The 25254-nt window shown below is 54.9% G+C and overlaps 1 protein-coding gene across 7 annotated transcripts; it reads right to left on the bottom strand.

The window, feature by feature from the left end:
* Positions 1-4774: 4774 nt before the first annotated feature.
* On the bottom strand, positions 4775-17826 carry CFAP263 (cilia and flagella associated protein 263). Of its 7 annotated transcripts, XR_010070944.1 has the most exons (10): positions 16880-16995; positions 16385-16511; positions 14913-15074; positions 13825-13980; positions 13306-13386; positions 12602-12766; positions 11838-11945; positions 11120-11275; positions 9470-9609; positions 4775-5014 (listed from the first exon to the last, which is right to left on the bottom strand). XR_010070944.1 is itself a non-coding variant. In XM_063334133.1 (9 exons), exons 2-9 carry the CDS (start codon positions 16475-16477, stop codon positions 9547-9549), a joined length of 984 nt encoding a protein of 327 aa, XP_063190203.1. In that variant the 5' UTR covers positions 16478-16511; positions 17727-17826; the 3' UTR covers positions 9373-9546. The 7 variants fall into 7 exon arrangements, 6 of the variants coding, with proteins under 6 accessions (XP_063190205.1, XP_063190204.1, XP_063190206.1 ...); XM_063334133.1 differs by lacking the exons at positions 4775-5014; positions 16880-16995 and adding an exon at positions 17727-17826 and having other exon boundaries at positions 9373-9609; XM_063334130.1 differs by lacking the exon at positions 4775-5014 and having other exon boundaries at positions 9373-9609.
* Between the last annotated feature and the right edge of the window lie 7428 nt (positions 17827-25254).

A 25254-nucleotide genomic window follows, 5' to 3' on the forward strand; every position in this document is an offset into this window, starting at 1 on the left:
CACTTGGAACAATTCATCGAGCTTCTTCCCGTTTTTCTGTGCTCTGTGAACTGACATGTCTACAAGCCTCTGCTGCATCCCTATTGACAAGTGGCAGGCCAGGCTGGATGCATTCCTTCTCTCGGCATGTTTCTGTGAGGTAGGTCACAGTAGAAGCCATCCTGGTCATAGCCGTGACCTCTTATTCATGTAAACTCAGAGCTTTGTGTGAAGCAGCTCAGATTTTGAGATTCGCTCTAGTTGCCTACGGATCCCCACCTAAGTTGGGTGCCATGTGCTGAGATGGGCGCCTAGACCAAGGGAATAAGGTTTGGGGCTGTGAGTTAGCTAGCAAATGGTTTTAAATACTGATGTGAGTTCTAGTGAGAGGAGTCACATTGCAAAATAACACTCGAGCTTCACGGACTGATTAGATTAGCACTCCAGCATGCTTGTGTTAGCAGTGCTGAGTGGCCAGGTCCACGCTGCATTAGTAGCTTGAGTGCTTTCAGTTCTTGATCTTCTGCCCATGCTGACAGTCTGCTAGCTTGGGTTCAAAGTAAGCTTTGGATTAACCTAGAAATGTCAATGGTTAGAGGAGAGACCTTTAGCTGACCTTTGAAGTAAATTTTTAGTTTCCCAGGACCTGGGAAACAGTGGCTGGGAAACGGCGTGGGGTCAGTTAAAAGGTAAGTACGCCTGGGTGAAGGTGGCGCTGCGGCAGTTCAGCAAATGTGAATAGGCTGTGCCACACTCTGCCTCCCATGGCAAAGGAGCCGGTACCCAACGGCGGAGAGATGTTCCCCAAAGTATCTGTGCACTGCGTCTTGGCCCTGGCCAGCTTTCTGTCACAGGCGATTAAGTGTGACCCTATTCTGCAGTGCAAACCATTGCTTTAGTCATCGGATGCTCTATCAGTCATCCATGTCTTCAGATATCCTGCAGCTTTGCAGGTGGTAGAACAGCCCAATTCCCCTCCCAGGGATTAGGGATACATCACGCAAGAAAATTTAGGGAGCTCTCACATCCTCACGTGAGGCTGTGAGACGAGGCAGGGATGTAGGCAGGGATGAAGGCAGAAACTGGAAGGGCCATCGGTCTGCATGGCATCTCCTCCTCCTAGGACAGAAGAATTTGTAGCACAAATTACACCACCACTGAAACCAAGAACATCGCCTTGTGACTTCCAGCTATTGCTTTGGGGGAGCCCCGGGAAGCCAGTGGTGCCCCGGTCCAAGGCAGAGGGTTAAGGAGTGTTAAGGAGACTTCTCTTTGTATACTCCTGGTCCTTGTTGTTTAGACCAAGGTGATGGGACCATCAGAAAAAAGAGATGAACATAGCTGGAAAAATCACACTTGGGACAGACATCCTGGCTGGCCAGCTCAGGTTTGCTCCACTCGGTGGGAACAGTGCCATAGGCTGGTGGCCCGACAGAAGCTGTGAATCTCAAGGCTTTCCTTCCCCTTTTAAATTCCTTTTAACTTGTGTTTCACTCCAATATGAAGAAATGAAGTTGCACTAGCACCGGGTCCTTCATGCTCACTCAGCTGCGCCTCACCTGCTATTGCCAATAACAGACATGATCACCCAGGACAGATCAGACAGATCTGGATCTTGTCTTTTCCAGTATCTAATTGCCATCTCACTGAAGACGTTCCGGTTTGGGATGTTTACCGCTATGCTATCTCAGGTATGGATAGATGGACATTAAAGAGGGGAATCTGCCAGCAAACATAGATCTATCAGGCCACTGATCACAGAGCTCTTGCTACTGTTATTTTAATGATATTTAATGATAAAGCACAAAAACTGTAGTTTTAGGCTGATAGTTAAAACTGTTAATACTGATTTTCTGACATGAATAAGACAGGCAAGACCGTGAAGGATGGGTTTCAGGATGGAGCGCTCCGTGGCATTATCATTCCTGCTGCATCGCGAAGAGCATCCTCCGTTTCTGTCACAAAAACCAGCCGAGCATCCAGCATCCCTTGTTTGTAAGTCCATCAGGATGGCACCTCCTTGTTCTCTGGAGGCTTTGTCTAACCTCTAGAGCTGCTGGAGAGGTGAGAAAACATAATCAGATCTTTGAGCCACTTGTACCTTAACTTCAAGTCTCAGTGAGTGAGACCCGAGCCAGCAGGGTTTTGTAACCAGCCCGGTGAGGGTGGACTGGGTCACCCAAACCGCGATGAGCCCACCGCTAATTTGAAAGTTTCTGAGCATCGTCTGGGGACAGATTTCCTCAGTGCAACAATCTGTCAACCAGCGATGATTTCTGAGCGCAAAACCTGTGGCCACCTGCAATCCTTCCCAACTAATCTCCTCCAGCCTTTAAAAATAATTTCAAACTCTTTCCATTCCCACGATGCCTGTAAATTTGGCAGCTCTTGGCCATGTGGGAAGGGAAGGACCCTTTCTTTCTCCTTTCTGTGCTAGCCTGGTAAAATTTTAGCATTAATGTTGGTTTTAATTTTTTTTATTACGAAGCAGACAAACACAGAGCCCTTTGGCAAGGGCACCCTTTAGAAATAAACTGAGTCATCATCCTTATAATAGAAAAGCTAATTCAGTATGGATCTGTCCTCCAGTTAAGGGCATGCACATCCCTTAGAGAATGGTATTACCGACTGGCCAACTTCTGCTAGGAACCGCTTTTTGCTTTTCCTGACAGATCTCACTGTCGAAATGGCTTTTCGTGACCGCTGCAGTAACACACTCGTGCGGGATCAGCCTGGCCCTGGGCCTTCTGATGGTGCCGCTGTTCTTCTGGGACTACCACACCATCCGCTGCCAGAAGCCAGCTTGGAGACTGTTTGTCCTCTGACCTGCCCAGAACCTATTTGCCCACTGCTTTCTGTCTGCCTTTCTGCACAAAACACAGCTGGCAACAGAACCCCAGATTTAAAGTACCCTTATCCTTAGTATGGAAGAATCTACCGAGGCTGTAAAACTACCAGCTGGTTACAGAGAGAAGAATAAAGAACTGCAGGTTGGTGTCTGTCCATAGTGAAGGTGAGGGAGCTGAGCAGAGTTGTGAGAGCTGCAAGGATCTGTGTCTTGGTCACTTCTCATGTGTGAGTGGCTGAAGGTTGGCTGATACCTGATCTGGAGTAAAGCCTCCCGGTGAAACATTAGCCCACTGACCCATGTAAGCAAATCTGAGCTAGTGAGGTGGGTTTATCCTGGATCAGATCTTTGCACCATTGTTATAATGTTGAACAAAGGCCTCCTCAGACCCTTCCTCTTCTGATATGGCTTTCTTAATACCTTCCCTCTCTTTTTATTTGCCATCCTCTGTTCTTATTGGGAGGGAGGGATTTCGTGTGGGACACCACGGGAAGGGGTTTTAAGGGTCTGCTGATTCCAGTGTCCTTCAAAAGGTATTGAACCAATTCACAAAATGTCCCTTGGGTCACTTGGTGCCCTCTCCATCACCAGGCTGCTCCGTGCAAACTCTGGCCAAAATGCTCCACTAAGCTGCTACAGCCCATGCACTGGGGCACCCCGGGTCAGGCCAGGGAACAGTGCCCTGCCACAGCTGCTACAGGCAACAGCCTCAATGGTCTTTGCGTGTGCTTTGGTAAAAAAGCAAGGTTCCCATCCAGAGATATGTTCAAGCCATGGAGCTGGCTAAGTAAGCTGTGCAGCAGATCTCCTGTGTAACAGCTCTACTTGCCTGGAGTCAATCACTGCTGCCCGCAAACAGTCCCAGGCCACCTTCTCTGAGGATGGCGAACACCATCGTCTCTGGGTGTTAGATGGGTTTGCTCATGTTCTCACTATCTGCTGAAATGAATTCAACCAAGAGGAACATGCTGGTGGCCTCGTTCTGCGATGTGTGCTGGTACCTGACCCATCCAGACCACGCGTGCCTTTGGCGTGGGAGCCTCCATTGCAGCTGCTGCTTCCAGCACAGAACTAAAACCATCCATCACAGCCTTGGAAGTCTTATAGGATTACTCATATGTGGTTCAAGTCTTGCCTTGGAGACAAATCTTCAAGACCTGAAGGCACTAGTGGCCAAAAGTTGTTTTCCGACAGAGTTCCTCAGCAAAGACAAGGTGCATCGTTCCTGCTGGGCAGCCAGCCAGAAGGGTTATCACCAGAAGCCAGGAACCAGGACATTAGTGCTAAGGCCGGCAGCAAGGGGAGCAGTGTGGTCTGGAAACACAAAAGGAGAAGCACAAAATGCCAAGGAGATGATTTCAGAGACGTGTCATTGCACAACAGGGAACCGGGCTTGGGGAAGGAAGCGGCACTCAGCTCTCACACATCTCACTGTGCGTTGGTAACGCAAGCTTTGATGGAAGCCTGTGCACCGGCGGTGTTGCAAGTACCACACAGCATTTGTTTTTTCTAGGTGGCAAACTGAATGGACGTATTCCAAAGGCTGCGAAGGTCGTGTTCTACAGACTGGTTTGGCTGGGTTAGTGTTTCACTGCAGTCAGTAGATGTTTATCAGATGCTTTTACTTGTTAAATTTTCCTTGGTAGTGGGAACGATCCAGCAAATAATATAAATGATGGAGCACGAGGAGACATGCAGCCAAGGAGATCAGTTGTTTGGCTGGATCCCCTCCTGCACAAGAGAGGCTTTGTGCAAGCTCACAGGAGCCCCGTGTTCAGCTCGCTGTGGGCAGAGCTGGAGGCAGGCTTTGGGCTTTCTCTCCATGCAGAGTCAGGCTGGCTTCGTTAACCATGGGGCTTAAAACTCATTAGTTCCGAGGTTGCGGCCAGGCTGCTGGGAGGCTGTGGTTTCTCACGAGAGGTGACCGTCTCCCTGCAGCAGTGGCAAGGAGGCAGCTGGTCATTTGGGAAAACAGAGAGGCTCATCTGGCCTGAGCGAGGGTCCTGTGCTGCCCGTGAGAGCTGCCATGGGGGTCATGCGTCTCTGGCAGTGCTGACCTCCTCTGAGACGTGCAAAGTGGGAAGGGACCAGTGTCACCAAGCTGGCTGACAAACAGCCCATGGGTCAAGGACATGGGTTGGTCACGGTTCCACCAGCATCTGGTCTCATTCAGGTTGTCTTTGACCCCTGTCGATCCAGATAACATGAAATAAGTCAAGTCGTGCTCACAGTGAGGCAGGTACCAGGCACCTCTGGCTCAGCCAGCGTCACTGTCAGCTGCCAGCGTCACCTTTGGAAACCTGTTTGCATCATGTTGGAACAGCCCAGCTGGTGACCAGGCACCGGCCTCAGAGCAACACCCTCACGGGGAGGGCAGGGTGAAACCCACCTCCCCGAGATGTTTTCCTGGCTCTTGCAGGGTTAGGTGGCCCCTTCTCAACTACAAACGGGCCTTGGGATCATCAGCTGCCTCCCAGCTGCTTCCCGTGGCGTTTCAAACACAGCATCACAAGAGCCAGGGATAATACACACGAAAGGCCCTTCTCAGTGGGACCAGAGAAGCACTAACAGAGTTATTGTAGGAACACAGAGGAAGTACTGAGTTTCCTATATGCAGGACTGGCTATATCTAGGGAGAAGAGAACCGTAAAAAAAACATCCAAGGTTTCCCTGGGATGCCCATCCTAAACATGCCACAGCATGCCCTTGCTAATTCTGCATATAATGAACATGTATTCAAATGCTGGGAAGAAATCAGTTGAGCTAACGCTGCCCTAGTCTACAGAGATTTAGACAAGCACTCAAACCTGGATTTCCCGCCAGCCTTCTCCCCGCACTGTTTCCCTTCTCCTTGGCTGTCCTTATCCCCAGTACTCCAGAGGGCACCCAAGGCCATGGTCTGGGCACGTGCATCTGCAGCCACCACACATCTCACCGGGGAGAGGAGCCATCCAGGGATAACCTGCTGGGAGCGTGTCAGCCCTCCAGGATCCACAGTGACGTTCCTTTCTGCCCCTTGCCAGCTCCTTTCACTCATAGCTATTAATTGCATACAACAGGGTGCTGCAATTTCTCTTTCTCAACAGTTTTCTCATCCTTGATGAGAAGAAGGAGTTTTCACATCCTTCACACCATCCCACCTTCTCTGTCCTGCTTTCCAAAGGCACACCTGGTCTTTCATGAGCTGGGAAGGGCCTTCTTGTCCCCGCCGGGACCTGCTCACGGGAAAGGCCAGCTGCAGGCAGCTGTGGCCCGGTGGTGCCCCTGTAACAGCTCCTGCTGCCCTCCAGGTTCCCTAAGCCCCCTCCCCATGCATTTTGGGGTCCTTCAGTTTTTTATAAATCCCCTTAAGCAGCAACAGAGCTCCTCCTGCCTCTTGCTGCCCTTGCTTCTGCCTGCAAGTGGGACCAGGGCAGGCAGAGACCCCAGTGGGCACGTGGAGAGGAAGCTCCTGAGCAGGAGAGGCTGTCCCAGGGAGAAACGATGCAGCAGCACCCAGGGCAGGAGGAGCTGTGCCTCAGAGACCCTTGCTGTGCGGGCAGATGCACTGTGAGAGCCTCCAGCAGCCCCTCCGCTGCGCAAGGAATGCCAGCAGGGCACTGCCAGCTGGGCTGAGCTCATGGAGCAGCTTGTACCACATCCCGCTGCCTGGGCACCCCACAGCATCGGCATCCCAAGGCAGGGGGCAGCACGGGGCCAGCAGGGCATTGGCGGGGGCATGATGGAGCAGGCAGAGTGCAGCAGGATGAGGCCCGTGGAGAGGGAGAGGGTGGTAGCCAGGAAGTTAGGGATGGGCCCATTGCACCTCCACGTGTCCCTGCCTGCTGGCAGGGTGCTCGGGGTGCGCAGCACCCACGACTAGTGCAAGGAACCAGCCCAGCGCACTCAGCATGAGCGTGACAAGCACCTCCGGGCCAGCTGCCAGACAGCACCCTGCACACTGTTTCCCCCTCTCCCCGCAGGCAGGCAGAGAAAGGGGGACCCCGGCTCCCTGGCCCCAGCTCTTTGCCCAGCTGGGGCAGTGTGAAGCCTCACGCTGTGTGTCTCCGTGCCGTCCCAGCATCTGGTGAGAGAGGTGGCAGGACGTGACCCTCACGCACCATGCACCATGCCACTGGCTCGGCCCCATAGGTGAGTGAGCCTGGGCAATGCTGCCATCAGTCCTAGGCAAGGTTAAAGCTCCGGACAGCTGCACCAAGGGACAAGGGGGCATTGGAGGGAAGAGGGGGGGCGGTGGGAGAGCACAGGGCCAGGTGCACCCAGTGACACGCCCCCTGTTTCCCTGCAGCCTGCAGGACACAGGCCAGCCTGTCCCCCTGGAGATCAGTGCAGGAGTTTGTGGCCACAGACCAGTTCCCATGGGTGGTAGTGCAACCTCCTGGCCTTTGGCTCCATCCTGAACGAGCACTGGATCCTCAGCGCTGCATCCAGCCTGCAAAACTGGTCTGTGCCCTTCAAGGGGCCCTGCATCACCCTGGGCAAGGCTTGGGAATCAACAGGGAATAACACCACCTCCCAGTGCTCAGGAGGGTCTTGTCACTGCCTGGCAGCTGGGTGAGCATCCTTCAATGAGAACAGGGGGCAGGCAGCACTTGCCCCAGGCTTTTCCTTGCACCCAGTTCCCTCCATCCCCCCGCTGCAGGCAGCAGGTGCTGGCCTTGGGCTGAGCACTGTAAAGAGGCAATCAGAGGGCCAGCCCCAGAATGCAGCCAGCCGTTGTCATCCCCCACGAGGACGTTGGCAAGGTGACACTCTACAACACCGCTCGCTGCAGTTCAGCCCACCTGCTTCCCCCACGGAAGCCTCTCTGCCTGGGGCCTCATGAACTGCTGGGTCTCGGGCTGGATCCGTCCCACTGCAGGTCACCTCTGGCTCCTCTGGCAAAGAGCTTCCTCTGGCAGGGCAGAGAGCCGTCTTCCTTCTCCCTCCTGGCAACAGTTCCAAGGGGAGGAAGGGGAACAGGGCTTGTCCTTGGAGGAAGAAGCACACACTGGTCACCCACCCCTGTTTTTTGGAGGCCAAGGGCTGCCCAGAGCCACAGGCTCATGGTGGTCCCTCGGCCAGGCAGGGGAAAGAGCTGCAGCGACTTCCTGAGGATGCCCTCCGTGGTGGACGTGAATCCCTGCCTGCCGATAAGGATTGCTGCAACCACATGCTGCAGCCACAGGGACGCCAACAAGTGGCAAGCTGTTTAGTAAGGGATGCAGAGCATCAGCCCAGACCAGGCAGACATTTAGCCAACCTGCCTCCTCCTCATTCTGCTTGTCTCCAACTCCCGGCTGGGAGAGCAGCCAAAACACTTGTTGGGGTTCTCCTGCTCAGTCCTTACGGGAAAAGATCCCTTCCGCACAGCTTGCAAACAACAGGCATGGGAGACTCTCTGAATGTGTGACACCCGTCTCTGCGTGACCTGTGGGGTGACAGTCTCCCTGCAGGGTGGTGGTGCTCCTGGGGCCTCCAAGGGCCTTTGATGTGGCCAGGGTCAAAGATGCTCAGGAGGCAAAACCGAGAGGGGTTCCTTGTGGTACGTACCAAAGGATCGGGCGTGGGGCTGGGCTGATGGAGGCATGGGCAGCCACAGGGAGCAATGCTGGTCACTTCATCTGGGACACACAGGGACATCATCAGCCCAAAGGCAGCCAAGCCCGCTGAATCAGTGGTGCTGTGCTTCCAGTGATGATAAAGGACTGAACTGCTGTGTTCTGCTCTCCTCTCAGCCTGGTGAAGCCCACAGCCACTGAGAGCCATGGCAGGAGGGACACTGCTGAGACACAACCCGGCCTGTTTTGTCTCTCAAAAGGGTGATGCTGGCAACCCTGTCAACGTGCCAGATTAGAGGGACTGAGAAATGGGGTCCTGAAAAGCATTCTCAGTGAGGGCAGCATGAGATGCCACAGACCGTTCCTGTACAGCCCACTGTCCTCCTGCAGCAACCGCATCTTGGCCACCACCGAGAGGACAGGGCCTCCTGCATTCCCCATGCTAGTCAGGGCGCGAGCTGATCTGCAAGCTCCACCCAAACAGTGGGAAAAGGCTTCCAGACCAGCGGTGAGGCTATTTCAGGAAGTTGGTTACAACCCCAAGAAGGGACAGACAGACCTGAACTCCTCTGAGGCTTGCCCCGGGTGCTTGGGAAAGGGGTAGCTGCTCCCTTCTTGCTGTTTTGTTTCTTTAGGTAAATGAAGTATCCTTTTGCAATCAGAAAGCCTGCTTAGTTCATGTATGCCACGTTGAAATGATTTGCCCTATATGCTCACACTGCTCCGCTCTCTCCTATTGTCGGCGCACGCTTGGAGGTGTTGAACTCTCACATCTCCCAGGGACAACCAGGGACCCTCTGGTTGTTCCCGCACTAAGTGATCACTAGGGCTTGCCCAGGGAGAAAGGACGGTTCCTATGAACATGTCAGATTTGATCACCAGAGAATAACTGCTTGTGGTGACGGAGGGAGGGGGCAGCACCCAGAGCAGAGCTGGCTGACCTAGCAGGGCCTGCGAAGGGGCCAGGCAGCTAAGCCTGGTAGAAGGCACCACATGCTGGGACAGATCAAAGAGATGGCCTCACAACAGAGCCATGGGTTTCTTTATCATTTCATGCAGAAGTGGTTTCATCTCACTGCAGCTTGCAGGGTGCTACATTTACCCACTCGACAGCAAACATCCCCACAGGGCTGGCTCCTTCTGCAGCTTCCACTGCCTGCCTTGCAGCATCGGAGAAGCCTACTGCTGGTTACCAGACATCTTGACCTGGTTCCATGCTCTGCGGTAGCTTTGCAAGGTCATCTGCAAAAGGAGAACAAGGAAGGCCTTAATACATTCAGACAGCAGTGATATGTTGTTGAGAAAGTGGCAAGGTTGGAATCTAGCCTGGCCTGAGCTTCTGTACTGCTTGCCCCTTCATCCCCTGCTGCTCCCACCTGAGATTGGTGCTCGCTGTGGCACGCTGAGGAGAGCTCCTGCAGGTCTACACCAGCTTTGGTTTCTCCCTTGAATGCCACAGGAAGCCTGGAGACCACACACAACAGCACTGTATAGAAACCTACAGCCCCTTGCATGGCAGCAGGGGCGTTGGACATGCCCTGCCACAGAGGGGCCAGCAAAGAAAACAGGTTTATAGCCTCTCTCTTATTCCAGGGCCAGCTACAGGTTCCTTCTTTAGCCCCTTGAGCCCTTGCTGCTCTCCAGCTCCCAGAGGCTGGCAGGACTCTGGGCACTGCTGCATGGGCAGCAGGCAAGCCAGAGCCTGGGTCTCCCAGTCAAGGGGAGCAGCTGGGCGAGAAGGGATCTGCTTGCACAAAGACAGGCCAGCAGGCAGGCTGCCCACCGGCTCTGGGGCAGTCACAGCCGGACCACTATTTCTGACCTCACAGCACTGGCGCTGATGGATCAAGCCCAAATCCACACAGTTCTGACCCCTGAGAAAGGCTGGACAACATAAGCCCTGCCACCCGACTGGGGTGCTGGGGGGCTAAGTGCTGGACGGGTGCAAGCCCTGAGCCTTCCCTGTCACAGCCACAGCTAAGCCCATCTCTGCTCGAGGGCGAGCAGGTGTCAAGGTACAGGACCACACTATCTGTCCCGTCCAACTCAGCCACTTCTCTCCCCACGCTGCTGTGCACATGGGGCAGGGGTACAGACACGACCTGCTACTTCCAGGCTTTGACTACACTCCTCTGTGTTATCTCTTCATCTCCTCCCAGGCTGCAGGAGTTGGGGCAGGAGGAGAATCAAAGATATTCTTGCAACTTTGCCATGCGCTCATGGGTCTTGGCTAGCCTTTCCTTATCAGGGAAGCATCAAGATAAAAGGGAGTAAGAAATGTCTGAGACCATCAAAGATGACTAAAAGCACTGGGGAGCCATCGGGGGTGCTGGAAAAAGCCGGTGCAGCTTACATATGCGGAGCTGGAAACGTACCGGGCTGTCATACGTCCCCCTCTCCTTACACCCACGAGAGGTTTCAGTATAGCAAGAGCCCAATGGTGCTTCCTGTCCAATTACAAGCTGTGTCCTTGCCTTGGCTTCCCCTCTGAGCCCAGTCATTAAAATTCAGCCTCCGTCCTCAGGGTAGGGAGCAATCGCTGCTCCGTAAACAGGAAGAGCCTCTGGCTCTGCCAGGCACCAGTGAAACCACCACGCAAGAACGCAGGTGTGGCTTCCCGGGGGGTCAGGAGCGAGCACTCCGGTCCTCAGGGTGGCTGCGGGTGGGCAGGCACAGATGCAGCTCCACCGGGACCCAGCACCGGGCTGGCACATGGTCCGGACTCCCGCACACCCAGCCCGGTCTCACTCACCTCGGCAACTGCCGCCTTCCTCTCCCAAGCCTTGAGGCTGTTTTTGAGGTCAGTAACAGCCACCTTCTTCTGCACGTAACTCAGCACAGAGGGGACGCTGTAGTCTGAGAGCTGCTTCCGCAGCTGCCAGTTCACGCTCTCAGCTTCAGCTCGTTGCTGCCAGAGGAATAGCGACAAAGGGCAAGGAGATCCCAGGGAAATGTCCCTCTGCCAACTGGTGGACAGAGGGACCAGAACTCCGGAGGAGCAGGCAGGCAGGATAAATTAAACCCTCAGCACTGCAGGGGGAGCAGTGGCATGCACCCACCAGTGCCTCCATCCCTGCCAGGCAGCACTGCTAGGGAGCCCCTTGAACCCGCTTCCCAAAGCTTTGGTGTCCCCACCAGGCTGTGTGTCCCCAGACTGCATGACAGCAGTGCCGCTTCTCCCTGGGGAGGACGCTGCTGATGAAAAGTTCAAGGAAACAGAATTTCAAGAAGGTAGGGGCATGTCCCTGTGGAGCCAGGGCCAAAATCCACAACGTGACCTGTTCTACAAACTTGCCCGTGCTCCCTGGCACCGGCAGGAGCCCTGGGACTTGCTCAGATCCAGAAAGGCACACAGGTATCTAGGTAGGTGCTGGGCCTCGAATGGGCATCAGTATCCAACATACCACAAAAAGTACCCCCAAAAAGTCCTCCCAAGTGAAGTCTCAGTGCTTCCCAAATCACTCCCTTACCTCCTCCACCAGAGCAGCTTCTCTTTCAATTTTCCCCAGCAGTTCCTTCCTCTGGGAGATGTCCTTCATCAGAGATGTGGACATTTCCATGGCATCCTGCAGCTTCCTCTGGAACATGAGAGCAGGACGGCATCAGCAGGCACAGCGGCAGCTCCCAGCCACCTGCAATACTCCTCCAGCTTGGTCTCAGGGGAGCTCTGCGGCACTGCTTGTCCCCCGCAGAAGGCAGCCTCGTGCCCTGGTCATACAGCCACTGCTTCGTTATATCCTCTGTGACACCCTGCGGCACAGCCCGTGGCACAGCAGCCAGGGTTTAGGACTTGGCCAGACAGAACGGCCGATCAGAGAGAAGCAAATACACCCAGCTGAGAAGCACTTTTCACTGACAAGAGCAGAGACTCAGAGTGATGGCTGCAGCTCATGACATCTTTTCAAATGTCACAGGTTATGTAAGAAATGTATTTTCCTATGCAAGTCAGCACCAAAGCTCTTCCCTACTAGGATTTTCCCCTGGGGTGTAAAATAACCATGCTGCAAAGCATCAACCCCGTTATCAGGCTGCAGCCAAACATGAACGAGGGCATCACTGCGTTTGGTGTGTCAGGCAAACCCCTCAACCAAACTGCTAAGTCAGTGGGAAGGCAGAGAGGTGCTCGGCACCCTCTGACCGAGAAAGGGAAAGATGCAGGAGCTGTTAATCAGCTCACGTGTGACCTTCAAAAAGAGGAGAAAGGCAAAACAGAGGTCCTGGGAGGTTCACTCACTTTATAGAAGTTGAGGACTTGGACAGTCTTCCCTGAGGTTAGTTTTAGCTGCAGCAGCTCCTGGTTCTTCTCATCAATCTTCTCCTGGTACTGGGCATTTCTAACCTGCAGCTGCTGCAAACGGACCTCACAGAGTGTCTCTCCCATCTGCTCCTTCTGCAAACCCTAAGGAAGTAGAGCTGTAGGTTGCCGACCAAAGCTGCATCCCAAGGGAGAGAGCTTTGCTCTGTGGGGAAAGCAGACCTGAAGAACACAGTCTTCAAACCTGTCTGCAAACCTGGGGCTTGGGGAGAAACATGAGACACAGTGTGCCACTGAGCAGGTGCTCTGTGTCCTGGCTTAGAAGGTCCGAGCAGCGCAGACAAGTCCCCTCTGGTGAGGCTTCTGCCATGCCAGCAGCAGCCAGTCCCCAGGGAACTGCTCTGATCCACCATACATTTTTTCCACAGCACCAAGGGCACAAAGAGATCTGCCAGCTTCCACTCTGTGAGACTTCTGGTCTCATCCCGTGCACGCAGACACGTGCCAGGTCAGAACCTGGGCAGAAGATAAAGGCAGCAAGGCCAGGAGCAAAGGAGGAAGGGGAGGAGGAGAAGGGCCATGCACGTCTACACAGAGCATGCCCTGTGTCTTCACTGGGCTGTACTCCTTTCATTCTTCAAGGGCCCATCTAGTTCCTGCTTCTCCTCAAGGGCTGCACACACCTGCCTGAGCTGCTGCTGCAGCTTCTTCTTGTAACCCTTGAGCAAATAATTTTTCAAGCACAACTTCTCTCTCAGCAGATCCTAAGGAAAGACAGCAGATTAAAGTGGAATAGTAGAGCCTGGGAGGAGAAAGAGCACCCAGACCCCACTCCTTATGGTGCGGTTCCCCTTCACCTCATCCGCATTGTAGCCTTCACCGCTGGCTTAGAAAGGAGCCCAGCGAGAAACACTGCTCAGCATCACCCTGCCCCAAACACAGGGACACAGCCATGCCCTTTCCCAGGCTCGGCTAAGAGCCCTGCATCACCTGTGCTCGCAGCTGTGCTGCAGCTCAGCAGCCTGACGAGCACCTGGGCTATGTAGCGCCTGACAAGCATGATAAGGGCTGTCCAAAGGAACTTGCTAAGACAGTCTGAAAACCTGCTGTAGGCCACACAGGAGTATGGGAACTAGCATGTTCCTAACCAACATACTTGTTAAATGACAGACCAGCCTCAAAATTTGCCATGGTGGACTGACCCTCTGGCGGTTCTTCTCCTCCATGTATCTCAGCAGCTTCTCAGAAGCTATGATACTCCCTTTCTTGCTGGAGATGGTGCTGATGATGTCTTTCTCAAAGTCACTGATGGCTTTCTTAACATCAGCCCACCAAACATCTGCTTCTTCTATGACTGCCTGTAGAAATAAAGACACGTAACAGTCCAGAGGTGCTAACTTCCCTTGTTCAAACAGCTTCGGGAACAGAGAACAGCAGAAAGCAGCAGGCATGCTCTCTGCTAGCATTACTAGCATTTCTCCTGTGAGAGCACTGAGCTTCACCCTGTGCAGCTTGGGCACATGATGCAGGCTCACGCAGCACCACTACTTCACTGACTCAAAGAGAACGAGAAAAAAAATCTTTCACCTGCCTGAACTTCAACATCTATTGCTCCATCCTGTCCCACAAACATCGCCAGTCTGACAAAGCCAACATAAGACAAATTACCACCCTTTGTTTACCGCGTATGCCCTGTGGCCACACAGAGGGACAGGTTGCCTGCTTCAACTCTCCTGGCCACTGCAGGCAGCATCAGTGGTCTGAACTGAATGTAGAGGTCTCTCCTTCCCCGAAAGCTCCCGAGCATCTTGACTAGGAGGAGGTCTCGGCAGCCAGCACAGGGCAGGCAGAGATGGCGATACAGCCACAAGGAGCCTGCAGCAGGAACGCAGTCTTGGGGACTTGGAGCGCTCTCTTAAGAAATCCCAGAGACAGCAGAAAGGCAGACCCCGGAGAGGACTGCATGGAGCCCAGCCAAATTGGGGAGCTTCTGGGAGCTTCTGGAATGAAAAATATGCCTGGCACAAATGGCACACCTTCAAGAAGGTGACAAAAAGGAGATTTTTTCTTTCAAGCATTGATTTCTTCATCTCGCACAGCAGGTCTGAGCTTCTCTACCTAACAATATTCCCTTCGCCTGTATTATTGCTAGTTCCTGCTATAATAAGATCCATCTTTAAAGACCGGGCACCTCTGATCTCTGCTGCTGTACTTGCCTTCAAGACAGTTCTGACTCCCACTCTCTGTCTTACCACACCTTGGTGATCATAAGGGTCCTGGACAGCCATACCTCCAGGTCCTGCAAGGTCTGCTCCGAGTCGTCCTTCAGCCTCTGAATCTCATCCTTCATCTCAGCCAGCTCCCGCTCAGCCAGCTCACATTTCTGCTCCGCTGTCAGGCCTACAAAATAGTCCGTCGCCCCATGCAACTTGGATTTGTACCTGCCACGTGTCTGCAACAACCAATGAACAACGCAGGTGCCATTAGAAAGCCCGCATTGGCCAACTGTTGCTGCATTTTCCTGTATTCAAAAAGAAAATAAGCTCAACAGTCACATTAGAGGGATTTCAGCTTACAGCAACGACAAGGAGGCCTCTCCAGAGGAGAGGTAACTCAGGGCCACACCTGGGCTGACCCCATCTGTCCTCTCATCTGCCCTCAAAGCCCTCCTATGTAAGCACTTTCGGTTCAATTCAACAGGCAAAACCAGGACTAGAGGTTAAAGCCAATGTGACAGCTTCACGTGGGCAGGTAAAACACCTCTTTGTGGCCATGATGCTGATTGCTGTGTAGGACAGATGGGATCTCCGAGCACTGCCTGGGTCAGACGCCCTAAGGAGCTGAGCTTCCTGCTGGAGTGTGCTCTCGGAAGAACTGACACCGCTCTGGAGCAATTCCCAGTGCTGTGGGGACACATCAAGGCAGGCACTGCTTTTCAGAGGGCAAGTGAACCTGGCCCAAGGCAAAGTTTCTAAGGGCTCAGCCTGGTACTATCCAGAAAGCAGCTACTTTGGACTCAGGCAGGTGCTAAAACCCAGCACAGGATGCTGGCTGAAAGGAGCTCCGCGGCAAAGACTCCAGAGCTTCTGTTCACTGTGCCTCTGGCAAAAAGGTGATGTTTGGGCCAGGAGGTGAAAATCTGCTCCAAAAGCCCGTTGACGGCTCCAGCGAGAAGGAAGAGAGCAGTAGGACCTCAGTGGAGGTACCCGAGTGTGGATGCACACCGCTCTGGGCACGCATAGACTTCCCCAGGAGGGAGGAGAGCATCTTGTCACAGACCTGGCACAGCCTTGGCCAAGTCTCCTGCTTTCTCGCGACCAGCCTCCCTATTTGTTTAACTTCTACTCCAAATTATGCTTGGCGGGGCGGGGGGGTTAACTCATTCCAGATCTCCCTGGCACTCGATGTTCAGGAGGGCACACACAGGGAAGGGACAGCATCAGGTGGAGGAGGAGAAACCAGAAGGCAGCCTGGCCTTTGCAGAGTGCAGGCAAGGCCTAAACTCTTACACCCGCAAGTCCAGAAGCACCGTTTTGCAAGCAGGTGTCTGGGTTAAGGGCTTGTCGCTGTGAAGACCAAGCGCAGAGGGCTGTCGGGGGACTTTCTCCACCCCATGTCAACGCGGGGAGCTTGCCTGCTGACCTCCCGTCAGATGAGCGCCGAGATCAGGAGCTCAGAGGGGCTGCGGAGGGAGGAAGCACGGCGACAGCCAGACCCGAAAACCCAGTCCCTGCAGTCGCGCAGCCGGTGTCCTGCCGGTACCTGCGTCAGCTCCGGTGGGGCATCGGGCGCCTCCGTCAGCAGCGGGAGCAAGGGGCCGGAGGGCTCCATCTTGCAGTACCATTTCTCAAACATTTCCACCTCAGTTCGGAGCAGGGCATTGGCGTAGCTGCGAGGAGAAGGGGGTCAGGCTGAGCCAAGCGCCGTGTCAGGGGGGATGGCTGAGCCAAACCGGGCGACCACAGGCAACAGCGGCCGGCCCGACGCGGGTGGGAGGGCCTGAACCAGGTCACCCCGGCCAGGACACAGGGGCTCGGCCAGACCCGCTCCTTCCTAGACCCGAGGCAGCCGGCAGAGCCCAGGGCGCAGCGTGCGTCCCCCCCGGGGGTCTGGGGCGGGAGAGCCTGGGCGCAGACCGACCGTGGGGACCACCGGCGCCTCTGGGGACGGTGCCCAGCGCGGGGGCTGCCGGGGGCACCCTGCCCGGCCCGGCCCGGCCCGGACCCCCAGGCCCCGTCCCCCCCCGGCCGCCCGTACCGCGCTTCCCGGAGCTGCGCCCGGAGCTGCGGCAGCGGCAGCGCCGCCAGGCCCCGCTCCGCCATGGCGTCTCCTGGCAACGGCCGGCGGGGGAGGGCACGGGACACGGGGGCGACGCGGGGACACGGGGCGGACGTGGGACATGGGGACAGGAGGCGTGGGACGTGGGGGGACACGGGGCACAGGCCCAGGGGGGCATGGGACATGGGGACTCATGGGGGATGGGGGGACAGGGGGCGTGGGGACGGGGGGGACAGGGGACGTGGAGGGGTCATGGGACACGGGAACACGGGCGGGCACGGGACATGGGACATAAGATATGGGGGAACACAGGGACAGGGGGAATGGGGGGACATGGGGACAGGGGGCATGGGGATACACGGGCACGGGACAGGGAACACGGGGACATGGGGACAGAGGGACAGGTGTATGGGGGGACACAGTGTCACAGGGACAGAGGCGGGACATGGGACACAGGGCATGGGGGAACATGGAGACGGGGGAATGGGGGGACACGGGGATAGGGGGCATGGGGCGACATGGGCCCATGGAGACACGGTGGGACATGGGACACAGGCCATGGGGGGACAAAGGGACAGGAAGAATGGGGAAACATGGGGACAGGGAAGCATGGGAAGATACAGGCATGGGAATAGTGGGCATGGGGACACAGGGGGACATGGGGACACTGGTGGACATGGGACATAGGGCACAGGACATGGGGAGACATGCGGGGGGGCACAGGAGACATGGGGACACATGGACACACATATGGACACACATGGGGTCTCATGTACACACACATGCACACGTGCCAGGACACATGCACACGCACATGTGCACGCACCCCACGCAGGGTCCGGGGGGTCCTGCAGCCTCCAGGGAGGGGGAAGGTGCTGCTGGAAGGGTGCAGGGGGAGGCAGCCCCAGTGACACAGATGTCCCCTGCCCGAGGGGCTGCAGCAGGTGGGGGCGGGGGGCGGTCCCTGAGCCCGTGGGGAGGTGCCTGCGGTACAAACGCATCTGCAGGGGGCTGGCCAGAGTGACACAGGGGGGTGTGATGACGAAGGGGCACCCCTCCAGGGGTCTCCTGGGGTGCACATCGCTCCTGGTCCCGCAGTGCCCATTCCCAGAAGCTCCTGGTCAGGCGCTGCCTCCCAGCTCCTCCTCTCCGGACACGCTGGACAGGATCTGATGGTCAGCCGGGTGGCAAACCCTCTGGAGCTCACTGGGGGCACCTGCACCACGATGGGGCTTTCTCTGCCTGTGACGCTGCAATCTGCCTCTTACACGCTCTGCTTTATCACAGCCTGGCTGTAAAACCGGGGGGGGAACAGTAGCGCCGGTCTTGAAGACAGCCGCCCAAAAGGAAAGCCTAATTTTAGGAGCTTTGGGAGCATGTGGAGCATAGTTTCGAAGTGTCCCTGTGGCTGGATCCAGACCACGGCACAGCGATGTGCTTTGTCTTCCTTGCGCTGGATGCTCAGGACCAATTGAGGCGGGTGGCAGGTCTGTTTAAATGTGCAGCTCTCCCCTGAAAGTTGGTGGTGTGGCCAGTGATGCATCTCCACTGCTTTTCTGGGATGAGGGATGCAAGTCAACCTAATTATATAAACGGGGGAAAAATCAATGCCCTGGCAATGCCAGTCCTATTTCTGGCCAGAATATGTCAAAACTCATCTTCAAAATGCATCTTGAGTCATAACCGCATCCAATTCACGGGAGGAACCATGCTTAACAGCCTCCTCGGGTGCAGGGACAGACACACCTCACTGCAGGATCTTCATCGCATACAGAACTCAATGCCAGAAGTGAGGCATTTCAAGACAAGGAGGAGGGGACAGCACGTATGTGGCACAGCCTGGAGGTCCTCTTTGCGTGCAGGGTGGGACGGGGATCCCATGAAAAAGCTTAACACGGGGTCATGAATTAAAACCTTTGTTAAAAGCAGTGCGTGTGTGAGGTAGCTGATTAAGACCACCAAGTTAATCGTAACACCAGGCTGTTGGTCTCTGCACCAGCCCACACTTTGTGAAGCTCCAATATGAGGCAGACAGTATTTCATTGTTCAGCTGAGTGGGGAGAGGCAGCTGAGCGGCCCAGAGCAGCCATGGTCAGGGATGGCATTTCTGAAGAGTTCAGCAAAGTTGTGACGGAGGTTTTGCAGCTACAGGAAGGTGGGGGGACGATTTTAAGATGTTTATACCTCCGTCCAGCTGCACAACGCTTTTCAGAGGTCAGCAGGAGACTCAGCATTTCTCTGCCAGAAGGTCTGGCCCTTGCCAAACACCAGGCTCCAAAGTACTTTCAGGACAAAATCTCCAGGTGTTTTTAATGGCTGAAAGCATATTTTCCCTGACTTTGCTCTGGGAAACAGCTGGACCTTTCTGGCCAGATTTGAAAACAGTAATAATAATAATAATAATAATAATAATAATAATAATAATAATAATAATAAAAACCAGCTCACTAGCATTTCAGAGAAAGTAGGCAAAGCTTGGCAAACTGCCCTGAAACTGCAAACAGGGCTATTTTGCTGCGGGAAGTGCCAGGCAGCATCAGAAACCAGCAGTCAGCCCCGTTTGCCCCAGACGGGCGGCCAGGGCACCAGCTGGAGGAGCTGGCAGAAATCAGGCTGGCACGCCGGTTCGGTAGCCTGCCTGTGTCCCAGTGGTAAAGCACCGAGGAAGATGTCACCGGTGACAAAACTGCTGACAACCTGATGTACTCCACCAGGAAAATGATCCTGCAGAAAAACGTTAGCCAACTCGATGTCTGAGCGGCACACTGTGGAATGCAAATCTCCCTTTTAATGCAGGGTTTTACCCAGGTGCTATGCAGAATTTACCAGGGGAGAGGAAGGCAGCCATGCAGCGCTGCAGGTCCAGCCGTCTTGCTCTGCGAAAAAGCCATACACACACGCCAGTATCATGGCACCACTTCAGACCTGTGACTCAATGCCATTGCATACACTGTCATTAAGTCTAATTTATGCAAGGGCTGACTGCTTTGCTGATCTCTTCCAGGTGCTAGATGATGTTCATCTTCACTCTGTGGTCCTGATAGGAAAAGGCCAGTAAGCTGGACTCCAGACATGGCAGACTTCCCCAAATCTATAAGCTCTTCAGAAGGGATAGGCAAGGAAGGAGAGGCGGGAGTGTGGCTCTGTACATTAGGGAATGTTTTCATTGTATAGAACTAGATTCCAGTGATGATAAAGTTGAGTGTTTATGGGTAAGGATGAAGGGGAAGGCAAATAAGGGAGATCTTGTGCTGGGAGTATGCTATAGACCACCCAACCAGGATGAGGAGACAGATGAAGTCTTCTATAAGCGGCTGGCTGAAGTCTCGCAATCGCCAGCCCTTGTTCCAGTTGGGGACTTCAACCTGCCGAGTATCTGCTGGAAATACAACACAGCAGAGAGCAGGCAGGCTAGGAGGTTCCTCAAGTGCGTGGGAGATAACTTCCTGACACAACTGGTAGGTGAGCCTACCAGGGGAGGTCCCTCGCTAGGCCTACTGTTCACAAACAGAGAAGGACTAGTGGGAGATGTGGTGGTTGGAGGTTGTCTTGGGTTTAGTGATCATGAAATGGTCAAGTTTTCAATACGTAGCGATGTAAGGAGAGGGGTTAGCAAAACCTCCACCCTGGACTTCCGGAGGGTGGACTTTGGCCTGTTCAGGACACTGGTTGAGAGAGTCCCTTGGGAGACAGTCCTGAAAGGCAAAGGGGTCCAGGAAGGCTGGACGCTCTTCAAGAAGGAAATCTTAAAGGCCAGGAGCAGGCTGTCCCCAAGTGTCACAAGATTAAAGGTGGGGAAAAATGGCCAGCCTGGATGAACAAGGAACTTCTGATGGGACTTAGGAATAAAAGGAGGGTTTACCACCTTTGCAAGAAGGGACAGGCAACTCAGGAGGAGTACAGAGATCTTGTTAGGTTATACAGAGAGAAAATTAGGAAGGCAAAAGCCCAGCTGGAGTTCAACTTGGCTACTAACATAAAGGACAACAAAAAAAGTTTTTATAAATACATCAACAAGAAGAGAGTCAGGGAGAATCTCCATCCCTTACTGGATGCGGGGAGGAAAGTTGCAACCAAGGACGAGGAAAAGGCCGGGATACTTAATGCCTACTTTGCCTCCGTCTTCAATAGTCAGAGCAGCTATCCCCAGGGGGTTCAGCCTCTGGAGACAGAACATAAGGATGGAGAGCAGAACAACCCACCCATAATCCAGGAGGAAGTAGTCGATGATCTGCTTCTGCACCTAGACGCACATAAGTCTATGGGGCCGGATGGGATTCACCCAACAGTACTCAGGGAGCTGGCGGGAGAGCTCACCAAGCCTCTCTCCATCATTTATCAACAATCCTGGTCAACAGGGGAGGTACCAGATGACTGGAAGGTGGCTAATGTGATGCCCATCCACAAGAAGGGTCAGAAGGAGGATCCAGGGAACTACAGGCCTGTCAGCCTGACCTCGGTACCAGGAAAGATCATGGAGAGGATCATCTTGAGTGAGCTCTCACGGCAAGTGCAGGGCAGCCAAGGGATCAGGGCCAGCCAGCATGGGTTTAGGAAAGGGAGGTCCTGCTTAACCAACCTGATCTCCTTCTATGACCATGTGACCCGCCTTCTGGATGCAGGGAAGGCTGTGGACATTGTCTATCTGGACTTTGGTAAGGCCTTTGACACCATCCCCCACAGCATTCTCCTGGAGAAGCTGGTGAATCATGGCATAGACAAGTGTACTCTTCGCTGGGTTAAAAACTGGCTGGATGGCCATGCCCAGAGAGTTGTGATTAATGGGGTGAAATCCTCTTGGCGGCCTGTCACCAGTGGTGTCCCTCAGGGCTCAGTTCTGGGGCCAGTTTTGTTTAACATCTTTATCAATGATCTGGATGAGGGGATTGAGTGCACCCTCAGTAAGTTTGCAGATGACACCAAACTAGGTGGGAGAGTTGATCTGCTTGAGGGTAGGAAGGCTCTACAGAGGGACCTGCACAGGCTGGATGGATGGGCCAAGGCCAGCTGTATGAGGTTTAATAAGGCCAAGTGCCAGGTCCTGCATTTCGGTCACAACAACCCCAAGCAACACTACAGGCTTGGGGAAGAGCGGCTGGAAAGCTGCCCGGCAGAAAAGGACCTGGGGGTGCTGGTGGATGGCCAGCTTAACATGAACCAGCAGTGTGCCCAGGTGGCCAAGAAGGCCAACAGCATTCTGGCTTGTATCAGGAACAGCGTGGCCAGCAGGAGTAGGGAAGTGATGGTGCCTCTGTACTCGGCACTGGTGAGGCCTCACCTCGAGTGCTGTGTTCAGTCTGGGCCCCTCTGTACAAGAGGGACATTGAAGTGCTGGAGCGTGTCCAGAGGAGAGCTACCAGGCTGGTGAGGAGTCTGGAGACCAGGTCATATGAGGAGAGGCTGAGGGAGCTGGGCATGTTAGGGGAGACTTCATTGCCCTCTACAATTACCTGAAAGGATGTTGTAGAGAGGTGGGTGTTGGCCTCTTCTCCCAAGTGAATAATGACAGGACCAGAGGAAATGGTCTGAAGTTGCGGCAGGGGAGGTTTAGATTAGATATTAGGAAGAATTACTTTACTGCAAGAGTGGTCAGGCACTGGAACAGGCTGCCCAGGGAGGTGGTTGAGTCACCATCCCTAGAGGTATTTAAGAAACATGTAGATTTGGCACTTCAGGGCATGCTCTAGTGACAGAGATTGTAGGGGTTGTTGGTTTTTATTTTGGTTTTGTTTGGTTGGTTGGTTTTGGTTTTTGTGTGTGTATGCTTGGACTCGATGATCTCAAAGGTCCTTTCCAACCATAAAGATTCTATGATTCTAAGGACAGCTGATTTTCCTCTCACTTTGCTAAGACAGGTTAGGCAGGAGTCGGTGTCGGGCTTGCCCTGTCTCTCGAGTGCCCTGGGGGAGTGAGCATTTTGAACACATCCTCCTCATTTCCCAAAGAGCCTGCGGAAGTCTTACCTGGACTGCATTTGGTTGGGACCCAGAGTATAAATTCTTGTTGGGTTTTCTCCTCATTCAGCCTCAGGTACCTGGAAGGCTCACTGGTTTTTGCAGTGCACAGTTGACTCCGTCTTTCCAGGGATACTTTCCATTGGTTTCCCCAAAGCCTCGAAGCCCAGTCCTCACATCAGCTTTAGCCCTATGAATCCAGAGCCCTGTGGGTCCTTTTCCTTTCTTAGCACCCAAAGGAAAAGAAAATCATCTCTTTATGTGCTTCCATCAGGGAGAGCAGCCTAAGGCTTATCTCCTCTGTCTGCCGAGTGCTGCTGTTCCCATTAATAGCAATACCAAGCAAAATAGCAAAATCTACACACAGTTTGAAGGCTCCAACCTCACCTTGGTTTTGACTTAAAAGTGCACACCTACAGAAAAGGAAGGACAGTGGTGGCCCTGTGACCTGATGGCTGGAAAGGCTCCTCAGCAGCCAGCATGAAACTTGCCTGGAGCCAAGTCTAATTTCCAGCTGAGCCTAAGCTGATGTTTGGAGGCCAGCCAGGAGCAGCACCAGAGGAAGACCAAGCAAGCGGTGTCCCGAGCTCTGCTCTGTCACCTCATGGGCTAGTGGCTGGTGCTGAGCCCTGGCTGCACCTGGCTGGCGTGGGCCTGGGGAAGGGCTGGAGTTGGCAGCTCCCCTGGGACGCACCAGGGAGATGAGGGCGTAAGGTGGGTTCAAAAGCGGCCCAGAGGGTGGTGACTAGTGGCACCAAGTGTAGTTGGAGGCCGGTCACTAGCAGTGTATGCCAGGGTCCAGTCCTGTTGGGAAGGAGCTTTTCTGAAAAGGCCCTGGGGGTCCTGGTGGACACCAAGCTGAAAAGGAGCCAGCAACGTGCCCTTGCTGCAAAGAAGGTGAATGGCCCTCTGGGCTCTGCATTAGGTAAAGGCCAATACATTAGGCCAGTCCAATCATCTTCATTAATGATCTGGGTGATGGGGCAGGGCGCACCCTCAGCAGGCTGGCAGATGACATCAAAGTGGGAGGAGTGGCTGGTACTCCAGAGGGTCATGCTGCCATCCAGAGGGGCCTGGACAGGCTGGAGAAATGGGCTGACAGGAACCTGCTGAAGTTCTCCTGAACTAGTAGAGGTGCAAAGTCCTGTCCCTGGGGAGGAACAACACCAGGCACCAACATACAATGGGGGCCACCCAGCTGGGAAGCAGCATGGCTGAAAAAGACCTGAGAGTCTTGGTAGACACCAAGCTGAACATAAGCTGCAAAGAAGACTAATGCTGTCCTGGGCTGCTTTAGGCAAAATATTGCCAGGAAGCAGAGGGAGGGGATGTTTCCCTTCTGCTCAGCAATGGTGGGCCAAACCCTGGGGTGCCATGTCCAGTGCTGGGCTCCTCATTATAAGAGAGACAGGGACATACTAAGGAGAGCCCAGCGAAGAGCCATGAAGATGACTGAGGGACTGGAGGGAGGGTACAAAGAAGATAAAGCCAGGCTCTTCCATGACCAGAGGCCATGGGCACAAACTGACACACAGGAGGTTCCCTCTGAACATCAGGAGGCACTTGCTCTGTGAGGGTGACCAAGCACTGGTGCAGGTTGCCTGGAGAGGCTGTAGAGTCTCCATCCATGGAGGTATTCAGAAGTCATCTGGGCACAGTCCTGGGCAGACAGCTCTGGGTGGCCCCACTAGAGCACGTGGTTGGACCAGATGACCTTCAGAGGTGCCTCCAACCTCAGCCAGCCTGTGGTTCCATGAAGTCCCTCCAGAGGAACACGAAGCCTTTCCTCCATCCAAGGTCCCACCTTGGGAGTGACAAGAGGTGATGGAGCCACAGGGGGAAATGATGGACAGCGACAGTGGCTGAGGCAGGTGATGGCGAGGGTGACGGTGCAACAGGGGACTGACCGGGGCTGTGACAGGACTGGTGGGGGGGCGTGACGGGGGCAGCGGAGGTGACAGTCTGCGATAGGGTGTGAGGGGGTGACAAGGGGGTGACAAGGGGGTGACAAGGGGGTGACAGGGTGCGACGAAGCAGCGCTGGGGACAGGAGAAGGTCGGGCGGGTGGCAGGGGATGGCGAGGGGCTGGGTGGCGGGTGACACGAGGCGGGAGGAGGAGCGGGGACGAGGGCCTGGCGGGGGAGCGACACTTGCGGTGGTGGCGGGGGGCGTGACGCGGCGTGACGCTGCGTGACGGCAGCCGCCCGGCGAGCGGGCGCCGCGGGGCCGGACCTCCGCGCCGCCGGGGGGCGCTGCTGCGCGGCGGGCGGTGGCGGGCGGGCGCCTCTCGCGGCGCCTTTTCCGGGTTGGCTGCGCGGCGCTCGGGGCCGGCCCAGGCTGCAGCCGCCGCCGCCGCCGGCACCGGGCCCGGGCCTCGGCACGCTCCGCGCGGGCCCCGCG

The sequence above is a fragment of the Chroicocephalus ridibundus genome, chromosome 4 (genome assembly GCF_963924245.1).
Source record: "Chroicocephalus ridibundus chromosome 4, bChrRid1.1, whole genome shotgun sequence".
Taxonomy (NCBI): domain Eukaryota; kingdom Metazoa; phylum Chordata; class Aves; order Charadriiformes; family Laridae; genus Chroicocephalus; species Chroicocephalus ridibundus.